Source organism: Triticum aestivum, chromosome 4B, assembly GCF_018294505.1.
Source record: "Triticum aestivum cultivar Chinese Spring chromosome 4B, IWGSC CS RefSeq v2.1, whole genome shotgun sequence".
Lineage (NCBI taxonomy): Eukaryota > Viridiplantae > Streptophyta > Magnoliopsida > Poales > Poaceae > Triticum > Triticum aestivum.
Window position 1 is genome coordinate 427,225,130 of NC_057804.1, and position 16,600 is coordinate 427,241,729.

The 16,600-nt window shown below is 42.8% G+C and overlaps 2 protein-coding genes across 4 annotated transcripts; one reads left to right on the forward strand and one right to left on the reverse strand.

Annotated features, from left to right (window-relative positions):
- Positions 1-394: 394 nt before the first annotated feature.
- LOC123092518 (protein unc-13 homolog) lies at positions 395-5,933 on the forward strand. The gene is made up of 5 exons (XM_044514320.1): positions 395-978; positions 2,345-3,208; positions 3,515-3,958; positions 4,415-4,604; positions 4,688-5,933. Exons 1-5 carry the CDS (start codon positions 436-438, stop codon positions 5,620-5,622), a joined length of 2,976 nt encoding a protein of 991 aa, XP_044370255.1. The 5' UTR covers positions 395-435; the 3' UTR covers positions 5,623-5,933.
- LOC123092519 (sulfite exporter TauE/SafE family protein 3) lies at positions 5,931-15,039 on the reverse strand. Of its 3 annotated transcripts, none has more exons than XM_044514322.1 (12): positions 14,675-15,030; positions 13,480-13,608; positions 12,484-12,684; positions 12,329-12,393; positions 12,227-12,257; positions 12,078-12,154; positions 11,892-11,978; positions 7,595-7,645; positions 6,896-7,117; positions 6,670-6,763; positions 6,445-6,585; positions 5,931-6,348 (listed from the first exon to the last, which is right to left on the reverse strand). In XM_044514322.1, exons 1-12 carry the CDS (start codon positions 14,841-14,843, stop codon positions 6,263-6,265), a joined length of 1,353 nt encoding a protein of 450 aa, XP_044370257.1. In that variant the 5' UTR covers positions 14,844-15,030; the 3' UTR covers positions 5,931-6,262. The 3 variants fall into 3 exon arrangements, with proteins under 3 accessions (XP_044370257.1, XP_044370256.1, XP_044370258.1); XM_044514321.1 differs by having other exon boundaries at positions 13,480-13,639; positions 14,675-15,027; XM_044514323.1 differs by lacking the exon at positions 12,484-12,684 and having other exon boundaries at positions 13,480-13,639; positions 14,675-15,039.
- Between the last annotated feature and the right edge of the window lie 1,561 nt (positions 15,040-16,600).

Sequence of the window (16,600 nt, forward strand, 5' to 3'; positions counted from 1 at the left end):
GAATCCGTTGTGGCGGATGTCGAAACTCCCCGAAATCTCCTCTAAATTGATGTCGGTTTGCGGGATTTTCGGACCAGCTCGTACATTTTTTGTGACCGACATTAGATGGGTAAAAGTGCGTGAACCGTTCAATCCAAACATTTACGGAAGGTTTGGTCCGCAGTGGAGTTGCCCTGACCGCTCTAAAATGGGACGGTGCTGAAGTTGCTCACAAGTAACTCTGTCTAATTCTCCCCCATAATTTTTTTGTCTAATTCTAAGGGAAAATAGAAGTAGATTTTTTTAAAATAAAAAATAAAAGTAGATTTGTGGTTGTGGGTTATACGGTGGTTTGTTGCAAACGAGACGTTTCACTCAAACACAACACACCCCAACCAACCGCAAAATCGATGAGCAGCTACAATAATAAACAAAGAACAAAAATAAGCCGAAAGCATGGGCAGCATGGCGCGCCTCCTCCCCGACTCCCGCTCCGCCTCCGCCTCCGCCTCCTGGACCTCTTCCCTCTCGAGCGACCTCGCAACTGCCGCCGCCACCGCTGTCACCGCAACCTCCTCCTCCGCGATGCCGCTCGCGGCCCCATTCCCCGGCCTCGGCGTGCCGCTCTCCGACGCCGACCTCCGCACCACCGCCTACGAGGTCCTCGTCGCCGCCTCCCGCGCCACCGGCGGCAGGCCCCTCATCTACATCCCCCAGTCCGCCCCCTCCTCCACCAGCGCCCGTTCCACCTCCTCCACATCCACCTCGACGTCCTTCTCCTCTTCCTCGTCCTCCGGCCTGCAGCGTTCGCGGACGTCGACGGCGGCCAGCAAGGTGAAGAGGTCGCTCGGGCTCAGTCCGTCGGCGTCATCTAAGGCCGGGATGGAGGCGCCGCGGAGGCCAGAGACGGTGATGGAGCTGGTGCGGGTCAATTTACGTGTCACGGAGCAGGCCGACTCGAGGATCCGCCGCGGGCTTCTCCGCATCGCCGCCGGCCAGGTTGCATCTCGCTTCCTCGAAATGTGGCTTCCCTTTATTTATTTCCGATTGCTTGTTTCGCTGGTTGTTGCAGTGTCGGTGGGCTTCACAGTTGTATTAGATCTCTCGTCTGGGTTCGCGTTAGCCTGTTATTGGTGTGTGATTGGTAGGCCAATAGTGTGATCGTTGAGCGGCCAGTGGCTTGTCTCAGTTTGGTGATCTTGAGATTTGGAAGATCATATGGAATTTACCTTCCTTGAGTATTGGTTAAGATCGCAACTGATATGTGGTGACCAGCTGCTTTTTTATAAGGTAGGAGTAATTAAGTGGAAAAGAATTTGCTCGTTTTTTTGCTGCATGACAATTTAAAGCAGTGATATATTGCATGAATCATTGATGCAAGTACCTATTCCCTTCTTCATGGTCTCTGTCCTTTGGCAGCCTGTACTTTATGCTCCAATGGTTGCTTAATGATGGTGTTTTCTTGCTTTTACATGGGGCCTGAGTGCAGACGTAGGCTCCAATTATGAGCGGGATTGGCAACGGACAAAAATTGTCCATGTCAACCTGGTATTCGGTTCTGCATATAAGAGTTTTTAGATAATGTTGTGGGTGTAATATGAAATCAAACAAGTAGTGATATTCTTTTTTTTTATCCCGTCAAGCTCTGAGTGTAAATTTGCTAATTGTGTTTCCTAAGGTGAACTGTTCAAACTTCAGTTGCGGTGTTTAGCAGTTATGGTATACGTTATCTGATACAATCTCTGTGAACTGTCAAGAATAATTTGTCATTGAATATTTTCATGGACTTGTATCAGTCGTTGATTCTTATCACTGTCAATACTTCAGTCATTCCATGTAAGAAAAAAGATACTTCAGTTATTCACTGCTCACATAGCAAGGCAATAATAACCTGAACAGATTAGCAGAAACTGAGCATTGAAATCATAACCAATATATGCTCTACCTGTGAGATGTGGACCCACTGAAAAATGGAATTTAATATTTATATCCCTCTCGTTAAGATTTGTTTGGGTACCTTTGATTCTTATTTTGTTGTGATTTCAGGTCGTTATCGACATGCAAAACCTGAAATGCATGTCTCCTTTTAGACATATCAGACATGAACTGTCTGTTAGTTGGATTTTTTTTTTCAAGATAGAGGAAGTTGGTAGGACATTCTTGCTTGTTCTGGACTTGTCAAGCTCTAACACTGGCAATCATTCTATTTTAGCAAGTGAATTGCTTTGAGCGCCATTAACTTGTATAGTTGAGCCACCATCAGCTATGCTGTGAACTTATATTCATGTAAAACAATAGAGATCTCTGTCATGTACAAAAATAGTTTGACCATTAAGATTAATTTCACCTTTTCTTCTTCAAGCAGCTAGGTAGACGTGCTGAATCAATGATTTTGCCCTTAGAGTTTCTGCAGCGATCTAAAGCATCAGATTTCCCTGATCCACATGAGTACGAGGCCTGGCAGTTTAGGAACTTGAAGCTTCTTGAGGCTGGTTTGCTGGTTCACCCACTTATTCCCTTGAGCAAATCAGACATTTATGCACAGACATTGCGAGAGATAATAAGTAGAGCATATGATAAGTCACTTCAAAACGGGAAGAACTTGGAATCGATGCAGGAACTATGCAGTGCGGTGAAGTCCCTTGCTGGTAGGTCCCTAGGTGGAAGTTCTGATGAATGTCACTGGGCAGATGGCTTTCCATTCAATCTCCATATCTATCAAATGTTGGTAGAAGCTTGCTTTGATAGTGAGAATGGTACTGTGGTTGATGAAGTTGATGAAGTGATGGGGTTATTGAAGAAGACTTGGGTTATTCTTGGGATTAATCAGATGCTTCACAACCTCTGCTTTGCCTGGGCGTTGTTCAACCATTTTGTCACATCGGACCAAGTAGATATTGAGTTACTTTCTGCTGCTGAGAATCAGTTAAATGTAGTTGTAAAAGATGCAAAAAACGCAGAAGATCCAGATTACTGTGACGTATTGATCTCCATTTTAAGTTCCATAACGGGTTGGACAGAGAAAAGATTGCTAGCTTACCATGAAACTTTCAATGCTAGCAACATTGTTTCGATGCAAGGTATTGTCACAATAGGAGTCTCAGCTGCGAAGATTCTTCTTGAAGATATATCTCAAAAACACCCTGGTAAAAGGAAACAAAAGACTGATGTGGTGCGTGGCAAGATCGAAACCTATATACGGTCCTCGCTCCGTACTGCTTTTGCTCAAGTAAGTTTAAACTGTGAATTGTTCTGCTTAGCCCACTTCACTCAAAGGACGAATAATGCAAGTCTCATACTCATTTATTGTTACTATCACCATTTTCTTTTATCTCACCATGAGACAATGGTTTTTAAACGTGCTACAAAATTGGACATTAAACATCACTGATCACTGTCAGCAATATTGATCTGCTTATTTATAGTTTTAGGGAGCGTTAAAAAATGCTTGATCTTAATATTGGCCTTTTGACACTCGTTCTGGTGTTTATGCCAGTAATATGCATTGATTCTGACGCTCTGCTGATTTGTGCAGAGAATGGATGAGGCAGACTCAAAGCGATCATCAAGGAATCCTGTGCCAGTTCTTGCAATCCTCGCAAAGGATATTAGTGACCTTGCTTCGAAGGAGAAAAATATCTACAGTCCAATACTGAAGAAATGGCACCCGCTTGCTTCTGGTGTTGCAGTTACAACCCTTCATTCTTGCTTTGGTAATGAGCTGAAGCAATTTATGGTTGGGCGTACAAAGTTCACACAAGACACGGCTCAAGTGCTTAACGCTGCTGACAAGTTAGAGAAGAGTCTGGTTAATATTGCAGTTGAAGACTTTCTGGACAGTGATGATGGAGGCAAGTCATTGATTAGACAGATGCCACCGTATGAAGCTGAAAATGCAATTGCTGCTCTGGTCAAAGGTTGGATGAAAGAACGAGTGGACAAACTTAAAGAATGGGTTGACCAAAGTTTACAGCAGGAGGTGATCCTACTCAATGTCCCATACCGTATCTATAGTAGTAACCATGCAAATTCAGTTATTTAGCCTTTTACAATGTTATCCATGGATTTAGTATGCTGTATCCTTTCATCAACCCTTAATTATTACCTTTGCAAGCTTTTATAGTTTATTCATAGTTGCTATTATATCAGATTAGTCTATTTCTGCAGCTGGCTGATGCACGTTATAAACTACTAGTGGTGTACTTTAATATGGATAATAGAAGGTGCATTTTCCTATGTTGCAATTGCATATCTTTCTTGAGTGATTAGCATATTTAGATATGCAGCCATTCTCAACCATCTATTGGATAGTCGATATCATTGAATGCCAAGAGCTCTTTCACATTATTTTGCGCAATGCTGTATAGTCTGATATCACTATAGAGTAACCCTACCGCTATACCAGTATTCCTCTAATTTGTGAATCTGCATGCAGACATGGAATCCAAAAGCTAACAGGCAGAGCTTTGCTCCTTCTTCCATGGAGATGCTAAGGATGGTTGATGAAATTTTAGATGCGTTTTTTGAGTTGCCCATATCAATGCACTCTACTTTGGTTTCTGATTTAGCAGCTGGGCTAGATGGGATTCTACAGTATTATGTCTCGAAAGCAAAATCTTGCCATGGTATGTCTGAGCATGAAGATTCTTTTCTCATACAATTATTTCAATATTTACACAGGGTGGATTCATTTAGCATTGGTGCGCAGGGACCCAGAGTACTGCTACTCCACAACTGCCTCATTTAACAAGATGCGATGTTGGATCCAAATTATTCAAGAAAAAGGAAAAGCCACATGCTCTTCTGAATCGCGGATCGCAAGTTGGATCTTCTACTGGAAAGTCGGAAGGATGCGATCTTCCTGAACTCTGTGTACAAATAAATACATTCCATTACATCCGAACTGAGGTGGAGAATCTGAAGAAGAAGGCGAAAAAATGTTTGCGGAACAGTGAATTATCTCAGGATGGTATTGGCACCACTGATGGAATGAACATCAAGTTTGAGCTATCCCAGGCAAGTTGCCAAGACGGCATCCGTCAGCTGTGTGACGCAACAGCACATAAGGTGGTATTCAGTTATTTGAGTCATGTTCTCTTGGACATGCTGTATGTCGGTGGTGCTGCGTCAAACAGGGTGGAGCCTTTGTTGAGAGAGCTTCACTCTACCCTTGGGGTGATATCTGGCATAATGCGTAATGAGCCGCGGGACCATCTCATAACCGCGTTGATGAAAGCTTCCTTTGATGGGTTCCTGCTGGTGCTTCTTGCTGGTGGACCTACACGCGCTTTCACCCTTCAAGACGCTCAGATCATAGAGAATGATTTCAGAGCCCTCAGAGGATTGTACTTGGCAAATGGTGATGGCCTGCCACATGAACTGGTTGACAAGGCTTCATCAGAGGTGAAGAGCGTTCTGCCACTCCTACGAACAGATACAGAATCCCTCATCCAGCGTTTCAAGCAAGCGATTACCGAACGCCAGGGATCTCCAACCAAATCTAGCTTCGCGAAACCTCCTCGTGTGCCCGCCCAGTGGAGCGCAAATGACCCGAACACTATCCTGCGAGTTTTGTGCTACCGGTACGATGAGGCGGCCACAAAATTCCTCAAGAAAACATACAAGTTCCCAAAGAAGCTTTGATATGTGTATGCCTGCTGCCTATCGCCTATGCAAAATTGAGGTAATAAGGAAACACTTTCAGTTCTCACGTGTGTGCTGCGTCCACGCTGATAAGTGTGTGTGCGCGTGTGTCTTCATAAGACGAGTTAGTTTTGCCGATCCTGGCGTTTTTGTAGGAGTGTCAGCTTGCTTGCTTGCGGATATCTTGGAATAAAGCATATAGTGAATAAGCACAATATGATCACAAGAGTGTTGGGCATAAACTGTATAGAGGAAAGGATGATATGTTTTGCGCTGCATGCGCACCTGTAATATCTGAGTTGTTTGAAATCGTTGCTACTTGTGTGTTCTTTTATATGTTGGCAAAACTTAACATGAGTTACTTTTTGACTCCTATGAAGAAAGGCATTCTGAAAAGTAGCTCTAAACTTACCAGAAGTCAGAAATAGCATTAATCTATTAAGAACTACGGTTTATCCATCTGAAGGTACATTTACAATGGGTGACTAGCAAATACTAGTCGTATGTTGGAAGGAACTACTGGCTGGAATTCTTATCTCCTGGCCTTGTGGTTCAACTTGGCATCTGCAAACAAACATCACAGCGTTCCATCCACTGAAACTGCACAATCAGCACGCTGTTCTTGTAGGGCAGCATCTTCCTACGCATGATAGTTGCAAATGTTGCCGAATCCCATGTACTCGTGCCGCGCCATCTTGTGAGTCGTCTTGGAGACGCCGACTCCACCTGCAGAACAGCAGATTTAAGAACTTCTTGTATTGGGTATGCGACCGCGTAACCTGAATGGAATGGTCGCAGTGAGAGGAAAACCGGTAAAGGTACCTAGAGAAATGGCGCTAACGAAGATCATGGAGGACAATATGAAGATGATAAATGATGCCCGCCCTAGCCAATTGACCAGCTTCCTTGCGACCCACTGGCCAACAATCGCGGCAACAAATGTCAGGCCAGTGAAGAAGAGAGCTGCACAAATTTCAGACAAAAATAGTAAGATAGCAGTGCATGATCACTACTCCCATAGGAGAAACAGAGAAAAAGAGACATTACCGTATGGTACAGGGAACCGTTTCAGCAGGTAGTATTCCACGGCCGCCATGGAAGATGAGAACATCATCGCAAAGCTGGCCGTCGCACTCGAGACCTGCACCAGTGTAATGGAACACGCCTACAGCTCAAATATGCGATGAATGAACAAATGAAAAGTGCAAATAGAACACCATCAAATGGTTGAAGCATCCGGTAAACAAAGTTTTTTTCTCTCTTTCTTTTTTACCCGCGGATGGATACCGAGCTCCAGGAAGAGAGGCCCCATGACGACGCCCCCACCGACCCCAAGCAGACCGGCGAGGACACCGGCGGTGACACCAAAGAAGCAGTACACTAATATCTGATGAGCTTTTGGGCTGGTCTGGTTATTTGCTCTTGATGATAGCGCCCTCTTCCCCTGCACCAAACCTGCTGCCTGGTACATGGACACTCCAACTGACACCGGGATCTGCTTACATATCCAACAGGTGAAGGAGCTGTGTTAGTGTAACATGGGAGGGATGATTGTAATATGAAGCGCTGACTATGAGAATACGAGATGATACAAGATGACAACAATATGTACTCCCTCTGTCCGGAAATACTTGTCATCAAAATGAATAAAGGGGATGTATCTAGATGTATTTTAGTTCTAGATACATCCTTTTTTGTCCATTTTGATGTCAAGTATTTTCGGACGGAGGGAGTATGTTTTTTGTTGCAGCGAAGATGCAAATCAAAAGTGAAGACAAAAAGGATGATGGTTACAACCTGCAAGAGAATTGCTTTCAAGTTATACTATACTAGATAGTGATGACATTTTCAGGCAGTTTAGCCATTGGCATAGAAACCTCCTTGAATCCCAGAACCATAAAATTCGTAACTACGGATCAATTTTATATGAAATGTGGTTGATTAATGAGGTGAAGAAACGCAGTAAGGTTACCTGGAGTACAGTCAAAACCCAGTACCATGTGGAGCAAGTTGCCACGTAGTTCTGCATGCATGAAAGAATTAGTGATGTGCTACCATGCGCAAAACAATAAATAAGATCATATAAACTATTAACCTATGATACTATACACTATGGAGTTGCAATATGCATGATACTAATGTATAATACTTTGCACTACGGGTAGCCTAAGGATTACAGTTTCTTCGAAAACAGTACTAAGAGCAATTCTATCAAACACCTACAACTCCAAAAAGGACTTCAATTATTACTGTAGCAGATCCCCAAAATTTTTTGGGACCTCCCAAAAAACATCATCTAGCTCCTAATACTCGGGGAAGTTTTGGGCATCCCAATCCCACTTTGAAACAAGAAAATGTTGTGGGAGAAATTTCACCGCCCGGTCACTACCTTCTATCATCATCATCGGAACCATCGCCGTCCCTCCTCCTCCTCCCACCGGAGACACCACTTGCCGTCTGAGACGAGTCTCCTCGCCGCGACTATTACCAACCACACGAGCGGAAACTCTTGTCACCACCATTGCCGCACGTGTAGCCATTTAGGGAGGCACCGCCCCGCCACCCCCGAGCTCTAATGTTGCGGCCATGCCGTGCCATGAGCTTCAGCAAGGCAGAGAATCAGCTCAATCCCCCATACACACTTCCCAGCCTCCTTGAGCTCCTGCAGGCCACCACGAGCTTCCGTCGGCGACGCACACAAAGTGTTCAACTAAAGGGTTGCATGCTTTTTCTTTTCATTTTTTTTAGCAAAACTGCATTTGAAGATTTGCGTTCGTTTAATTGTTTAATTCAATGCACAAATGAGGAGTCTTGTTTGGGAGTTTTTCTCAGACTTTCATCCGAGGAGTAGGAGGAGGAGGAGGAGGAGGAAGATGACTTCAAGATGGGGCGGAAGTTAATCATTCAAGAGGAGGTGACCAACAAAATACTTAGACGTGGTTCTCAACCAGGGCGTGTGTGCTATCTTCTGTATTAGGAAGAAGTTGATGCATGTCTCATAAGTGATTACTTGGTGTATCCCGACGCACTCTTCATGCAACGTTTTAGAATGTCTAGTGAGCTCTTCCTGTGAATTGCAACTGTCGTGGAACACAATCATGATTATCTCAAGCAGAAGAGAAATGTAACCAAAGAACTTGGCACCTATGCTTTTTAGAAGATAATGTCGGCAATGCGCATGATCACAGATCCCCAGCTGAAGCTACAAATGAATACCTTTACACCATAGACGAAGACACCATCAAGAGCGTGGGGAAATTTGCAAAGTTTGTGATTGAGCTCTGTGGAAGCGACTACCGGAGAACTACCAGTGTAGACGACATTGCAAGGCTGATGGATATTGGTGCATCAATTAGGGTTCCCGAGGATGCTTGAGAGCATGGATTGCATGTGCTAAAGATGGAAGAATTGCCCTAGAAAGTGGCACGGGAAATTCCCTAGTCATTGTCATGATTCAACAATCATTCTTGAAGTAGTTGCATCCCACAATCTATGGATTTGTCATTGTTACTTTGGGGTGCCTAGCTCTCATAATGACCTCAAATCCAACAAATGTCTCCTTTGTTTGTAAGTCTTTTTGTTGGGAATTCTCTACCTTGCATCTTTCATGTAGATTAACCTTCCATGTCAATTCTCTACCTTTGTTTGTAAGTCTTTTTGTTGCGGATGGTATCTATCTCTCATGGTCCACATTTGTGAACACACACCCCGAAGGCAACAAAAGAGCTTGCCAAGGATCAATAAGCTATTAGAAAGAATGTTGAAAGAGCCTTTGGTGTGTTGCAAGGACGCTTTGCAATTGTTAGCAGATTTAATAGATTATGGGACCAAAAGACACTATGAGGGACCATGGAAAAAAATATAATCATGCATAAAAGATAATAGAGAATGAGAGAGGCCAAAAATGAGAACTTTAAGTATTATTAAATGCGAATACCTGGAATGCTTGAGCATCATGAAGACATAATATAGAGATGTCTTAAAGCGCGTAGAAAGGTTGAAGACTGACATATGCGTAAGCAACTTTAAGATGACCCTGTGGAGCCCTTGTGGGAACTTCATGGTAAGTTCATACATGCACCATCATGTTTTTATTAAATTATTTACTTCACTTGGACCTACACTTATTTTCTTCTAAATTTGAATTTTAAAATTTCAAGATTTGAAAGTTATGGATTGAAATGTTGTTGGATTTGTATGGCTGAACATCAATGTTTGAACTAATATGACATAAATATTGTAGTTGAAATGATGTTTGTATGCATAAAGGAGTGACAATTAGCTAACAAAACTTATTATGATATAAGTTTAGGGGATATGCTAGAAGACAACCTCCCAATACGCTAATTTTTCGGGAGGCTCCCAATGAGTGGCTTTTGGAAGTTCATGCTAGGGGATATGCTAGAATTCTCTAACATCATTATTTTCAGAGTTCCCAAAAACCGATATGCAAAAATACTGATGGTAAATTTCATTATTTATTATTACATTACTATATCAATACTAATTACATTCTTCCTAAAGAGTCTCACATTAATTAGTGAGGATAAAAATAAATAATAGAAGCCATCCATTTGGCGACCTTGAATTATAAAGGTTCAAATATATATTGGAAGAAAAAAGTATAGAACCCATGGATAACCAAACTCGAGCATGTCGTGCATTAATTTTGATGTAACCCTGATCTTACACGTGGTATTCACATGTGCTGTCTGATCTATGGCCTCACTCACGAACTAATCATAGGTGCAGTGGCACAGCCAGGACAGGGCCAAGCCCGGGCAAGCCCAGGCCGAACACGTGCTACATTGTTAAACAATGTCGAATGTGCTACAATCAAAATCCAACGACATGACCTAGATAATGGCCCAATCAGCCTTGGGGCATAGCTACACCTTTGGATAGGCATACATGAGACCTTTATGTTTTATGGATCATCTCAATGGACAATCATTAGTGCATACTTTCACCTGTTGCTTTAATAAACACTCCAGTTATCTGTTATGCTGGAATGACTATTGGTTCCATTTGCCACTGGTAAGACGATGGCATTTATCTCTTTCACGTAGATTAACCTTCCATGTCAATTTCATCATGTGACAATCCTTTAATATTCAATACTAATATAAAACCAAATCTTGCAATTCCAACCCTATTCTGGATCTCTCCATCTTCGCACATATTTTTTTCCTGCACTTAGTAACTCATTTTTGTGTGTATTTGCTTATGTTTGCTTTTATGGTAAGTAGGTAACAATGTTGAACTAGGACAAGATAACAAAGAAGCTGACTAGATCATCACAAAGGCATCTTACCTCTCCTTGATCACCTTGATCTTATATTTGCGATGCATTGTCATGCTATTGTTTTATCAAACATGCATTATATTCTCGAATGATTTACTTAGCCATAAAAAGATAAAACTTTGACTTTGTCACCCTGATTTATCTAGAGTCATGGGTGGAGGACCCCATCGGATAAGGTGGGGTAGCCACGCTACCAAAAATTGTACCAAAAATATATTATATATGTATGCATCGCCGGCTAGGTCGAGTTCCTACGTATGATAGGGAAGTGAAACAGCGAGGAAGCAGTCTTGCAGTCTGGGATGTTGGATCACTTTTTGTTGGCTCAGCTGGGCAAGTGATGGAGCTCACCCCACCTTAAATTATGTCCATCATTTGACATTGTCTTGAATATTATGAAACCATGTTATCTTGTTAGCTAAGAAATATTACCACTCTTTCTAAATTCTACTATTGTTGAAATTTACAACTTACACATGTGTGACAGACAAACTGTTTGTTAAGGTTGGTGCATGCGAAGCACTTCAGCTTTATTGTGATTGCACTGGCATTGTGAACACCATAAGGACCAGTCCACAATTTCAAAAATTTGTGAGGGAAGTGTAAGCACTAAGTCTAGTATTGGCATGGCTTGGCAAATGATTTTGTGTATACAACACTAGTTTTATTACAGAATAATTAATAATGATAGCCACACAGGAAAATATAATAGATAGAAAAGGGCATATTTGCTTGATTCCCATCTGGCGAGGATATACATAAAGGGGTATCTGGAATTTAATATCGGGTTCTAGTAGTATTCTTGAATTTTCAATATCTCGTGTGTAGATTGAGGTTTATTCATATTTAATAGATAAGGTAGGGAAAACTGAGAATTAGAGTGTAGAGCCTCATGTGTTATATACAAAAACAAATGTAGGTTGACATTGAAAACATGAAGTACACTAGAGAATTAGTTTATCACCTTGGTGACTTGAAGTGTAAGGAATGCTACCCAAACGGAGGCCAGAAGGCCAAACTCCTTCCAGTAAATGTTCTTCCAAATGGATACCTACATATGGTAAAAAAAGGATACCTACATCATCAAGCGAGCTCTTATGTTATACATATATAGTACTCGAGATCTCTGCTAGGCTAGGGGAAAAATCACCGCTTCATCTGTGGTTTTTTTTGTCTCAGCTGCAGTATCGGGTCCTGTAGGCGGTAGCGTATATCTAGTATCTTCATCTGGTAAATCAAGAAAATATGAACAATTTTCTACATTTTATTAATAATGATGAATAAGTGTATTGATCTTACTCGATTGCTCTAGTTGTTTTGCCTTTGCCTCCTGAAATGAGTAACATGTTAGCATCCTTAAAAGATATGTACCGCAAAAAATGTATGAAAAATGTACCAAACCCTTCTTATCGCTGTCTCTTTCTTCCATGCTTCAACACCCTTCAGAAAAGCTTTAATCGAAGTAACTGTAATTTCAATTTAAAATGCATTATGAAGTCAGCTACTTGCTAGAAAGGGCAAAATGTCATCGGCAGTTTGAGGAAAAGAGTGAGAACCTAGAAAGAGGATGATCAAGAGGATTGTGACAAGCCAGTCTGGGAATATCACATTGCAAATAACCCCAATGCTAACCCCCATCATGAGCATGGGCTGTATGAGGAGGGCTAGATCATAGTCTATCATTGGCATGTCCAAAGTTGGGTGTTTCAGCTTGAGATTGCAATACACAGTTGAAACAGCAGCTCCCGTGATCATACCTAGGGAAGAAATTCTTAGAAATGGGGGATTTCTCCTCCTTTTTGAAAAATGAAACAATCACAAAATAACATCCTTGGACATGCTTCTTTGGTGATGATTTTCATATTTTCACTTGTTATATTATTATGATAGATGTTAAGAGCAAATCCATGTTCAATTGATCAATGGAGTACATTTGAGCAAATCCATGCTTAAATGCTATACGATAATCTACTACCTGACAGAGAGCAAGAGGTAACTTTGACCTTCGCAAGACTAATGATGTTATTCCAAATCAGCACCACACTTTATTGGTAAAATTCAAATTGTTTCACTTGACTTTGATTAAAAAAAAATCTGAGCAGATGTTTCTACATTAAATATGGAGAACATACCAAGCCACATTACAAGCTACGGTATCCACCCGTAAATACACCGACTTACTAGAAAAGCGTGTAGTCAAAAAAATTCAGAAGTTAACTTATGTATACAAGTTTATATTATTAAGTGGAAATGTATCACATGATTTATCATGAAAAATGTTTTCATAGTACAAAATCCCATATAGTAAGTATACAACAAGGAATGGTCAAACATATTAAAAATTGTGCATCTCTAAAATATCATTTATTTACGGAAGAAGATTACAACATCTATTTACGAATGGAGGTATATAATGTCACAATATGCAAAATACCACAATAATGACCATTATGTAGGGAGTCGTTGCAAACTGGATATAAAAATTAAGAACGGTAATATTTTTTGAACGATGAGAAACAAATTCTAGCACAATAAATGAATTGCATCCTCACATTTTGACATGGCTGCTGATGATTTTGGATCAAAGCCAATGATCAACGTTAGCATCGGAACGAAGATCCCGCCTCCGCCTACTCCACCAACGCTGCCAAATGCTGCCCCGAAGAATCCAATGAATGACCCTAACACAATTCGCCATCCAAATTTCATGGGCTACGTACAACAAAATGCACCAAATTAGGGAGCACCAAAATCCAACGGCGAAGGTAGAACACGTTGTGGGCGTTGTTTCGGCCGAAGTGGCTGCTCTAACTGAGGGCTTGAAGCTTGCTCTCTCGATTGGACGTAGCTCTGTCGCTGTGCATATGGATAATCTGATCGTTGTGGATGCTCTTAATCTCAATGTAGGTCATTCGATGGTGGCTGGCCCTATTCTAGAAGAGTGTCGGCGGTTATGTGGTGACTTCAGGAAGGTTCTTTTCGAACATTGTAAGAAAGAGCCGAGCATGGTCGCTCATATGATTGCTCAACATGGACGTGTTGATCCATTGACCATGTTGTTGAACTCACCCCTAGTTTGATCTCTCGTTTTCTCGCGGATGATGTAAGAATTATTTGAAATTAATAAGCTAGCCATGAAGACCTTTTCGTAAAAAAATACATCAAATTAGGGAGCACATATAGGTCATGCACCTGAAAATCATTTTACTTTCAGTCGATTTTGTTTATCTTTCCGCCTTTGGATTATAAAAGTCTAACGGCAAATGTTCTTCTTCTTCAACCGCAAAAATAAAAATAAAAAATGTTCTTCTTCTTCCCTTTTCGAAAAAAAATGTTCTTCTTCCTCCCACCCCTTGCCGCTCCTCTCCATATCCCGATGAGGCCTCACCAGTGACGCTGCGGCATCCCTGTCTCAAGCTCGGGCCCAGTCTAATCCAAGCAGCGGCCAAAATGAAAAAGCCCCTCTCTCGCCTTGCAGACCGTCATCCTCTCCTACGCCGGAAACAATCGTGTCATCCACATCTCCATCAAGGTCATGACTCGGCCTCATCGGAATCGACTGACGCTCCCAAATTTCTCAGGCAATTGAGAAATAGCAAAGCCGACCGAATTAACACGGCATGCAACCCAGTTATTGACGATTCACGCGTCAGAAAGCAAGCGCATGCAGAACGGGTCACAACAGCTAGCTTACAAAATAAACTCCCCGGGGAAAAAACACAGAGTTGAACAAACTGTACAGATTACCGGCCAGACGTGGTGATAAGTGGTTCCGTACAAGCTGGCCAGCTTGCGCGGGGAGCTGGCTTCCTCCGGCCCTGCAACGGTGCCGGCGAAGGAGAGGCCCTTGTCGCCATCGGCGACGGCGGCGGCGGCGACAGCGTACGCCATGCCCAGTGCCGCGACGGCGTGCCATTTCCTGCCCATTTCACGGCCCTAGAATCCAAGGAAAGGTTCTCCAATAATCCCAGAGTTTGATGATGTTCTCAAAATGTTTGCGCGCGTGTGCAAAGGGCACGAGTGCAGGACCGAACGACGGTCTTGAATGCGCTTGGAGGGCGGTGAGATGGCGTGGGCCGCGGGGCCGCATAAACCCGGGGGGCATATTTGCACGGCATGCAGACCATGGGATACACGTCATCTTCCAGCTACGGGCTAGTGGATTATTTGTTTTGGGTCCTTTCGTAAGTTGCTGTATTCCACCGCCTCATTATTAATGCAGCTTTGGACCCCTCTCTCCTCTCTTGTTTAAAAAAGAAAAAAGAAAAAGAAAGAAGAGAGAATGGGCAATTTTATAGACAAAGCCTTATGCGCCCTGCTTTATGGAAAGCAAAAATATGGTTTGCTGGGATATACACCAGCTTTGCAGAAACGCACTAAGCGCACCTCACGCTAACCTCCCCTGAACCATGATCAGCAGAAAACCGAGAAACTACGCCCCACACACCACCGAGGGTTTTGCCGTGCAAATCTTTCGGGTGATGCTCCAACTGATACGACACTTCTTCAAGCAGGCAAGAATGAACGAGGGATTATCTTAAGGTACCTCTCCCGTTGAGGTGAAGAAAAAGCTTTTGTTAGTTCCACGCTTATCTTCTGCCGCTGGTGGACTGTCAGGAGGCTGCTGGGCTTTAGGGCATCTCCAATGATGATCCTTAAATCGGACACTGTATCTATGTCCGTCTGCGGACCGATGAGAACCAGTTCATGGACAGTAATCTGAAGCTGGATATCCAACCGTCTGTCTACTGATGGTGTCCAAGATTATGGGCACTTATCATGTTGACTCCCGGTCAGGTGGGCCAGGCCGAGGACCCATTTTACCGGTTTTGTCCTAGGCCACTTCAGTCAGCCCATGATGTATACAAGGAAGATTTCACAAAAATTGGCATATAAGATGAGGGCTCTTTTTTGTCTAAAAAAAAGACGAGGACTCTTTTTCATCGACGTAGCCGGCTAGGACTGAGCCTCCGGTACATTATATAAACTGATACTAGACTAGTCGATGGATCATTACAATCATATAGATCATACGCACATGATGTTGTGGCAGATTAACCTATAACTTGTACTTCCTCAAAATCAATACAAGCAGGCCGTAGTGTATTATCCCATCGAGAGAGCCTGAATATGGTTAAATCCATGTGTCTCCTGTTACCATCGCACCAAGGCTACCTGATGGTGCCATAGATCTAGGGTAGGGTCATAGGCCTGACCTATACGCCCTACCCATGGTCACTACCCTAGAAGAAAAGACATTCAAAGAACAACAGAGAGTACCAACTGAAGCCGTCGAGTGATTCCACTCGACCAGTCATCCCACTCGGGTACCCCTCCCTCCTGGTATCACTCGACCAAGAAGAAGCCATTCGACTATACAAGAGACCACTCGACCTACAAAAGACCAGGAGTTACTCAGGACGGCTACGGTCAGGTGTTCACTCTCCGTAGTCTCAAAGGTCATTAAATACACTTTATAGCTGGCGTTATCAGTAACGCCCTGTCTTTATGTACATTCAATCCCTGTAACGGAGGTGGGATGGGGTCCTGGCGCACTCTATATGAGCCACCCCTCCTCTGGCACAAGGGTTCGCACCCCCTGTAACACACACACACACACCCATATTCCAATCGACCGCCTCAAGGTACCAAGACGTAGGGCTTTTACCTCCT

What these genes read in the sequence shown, in the direction of transcription:
- LOC123092518 (XM_044514320.1), top strand. Translation starts at nt 436, where the DNA reads ATGGGCAGCATGGCGCGCCTCCTCCCCGACTCCCGCTCCGCCTCCGCC. An exon ending in ACCAAAGTTTACAGCAGGAG is followed by an intron (nt 3,959 to 4,414) that starts GTGATCCTACTC and finishes ATCTGCATGCAG; the next exon opens with ACATGGAATCCAAAAGCTAA. An exon ending in GAAAGCAAAATCTTGCCATG is followed by an intron (nt 4,605 to 4,687) that starts GTATGTCTGAGC and finishes ATTGGTGCGCAG; the next exon opens with GGACCCAGAGTACTGCTACT.
- LOC123092519 (XM_044514321.1), bottom strand. Translation starts at nt 14,854, where the DNA reads ATGGGCAGGAAATGGCACGCCGTCGCGGCACTGGGCATGGCGTACGCT. An exon ending in ATCAGCAGCCATGTCAAAAT is followed by an intron (nt 12,685 to 13,479) that starts GTGAGGATGCAA and finishes TTTCTTCCCTAG; the next exon opens with GTATGATCACGGGAGCTGCT. An exon ending in TTACACTTCAAGTCACCAAG is followed by an intron (nt 7,646 to 11,891) that starts GTGATAAACTAA and finishes TCATGCATGCAG; the next exon opens with AACTACGTGGCAACTTGCTC.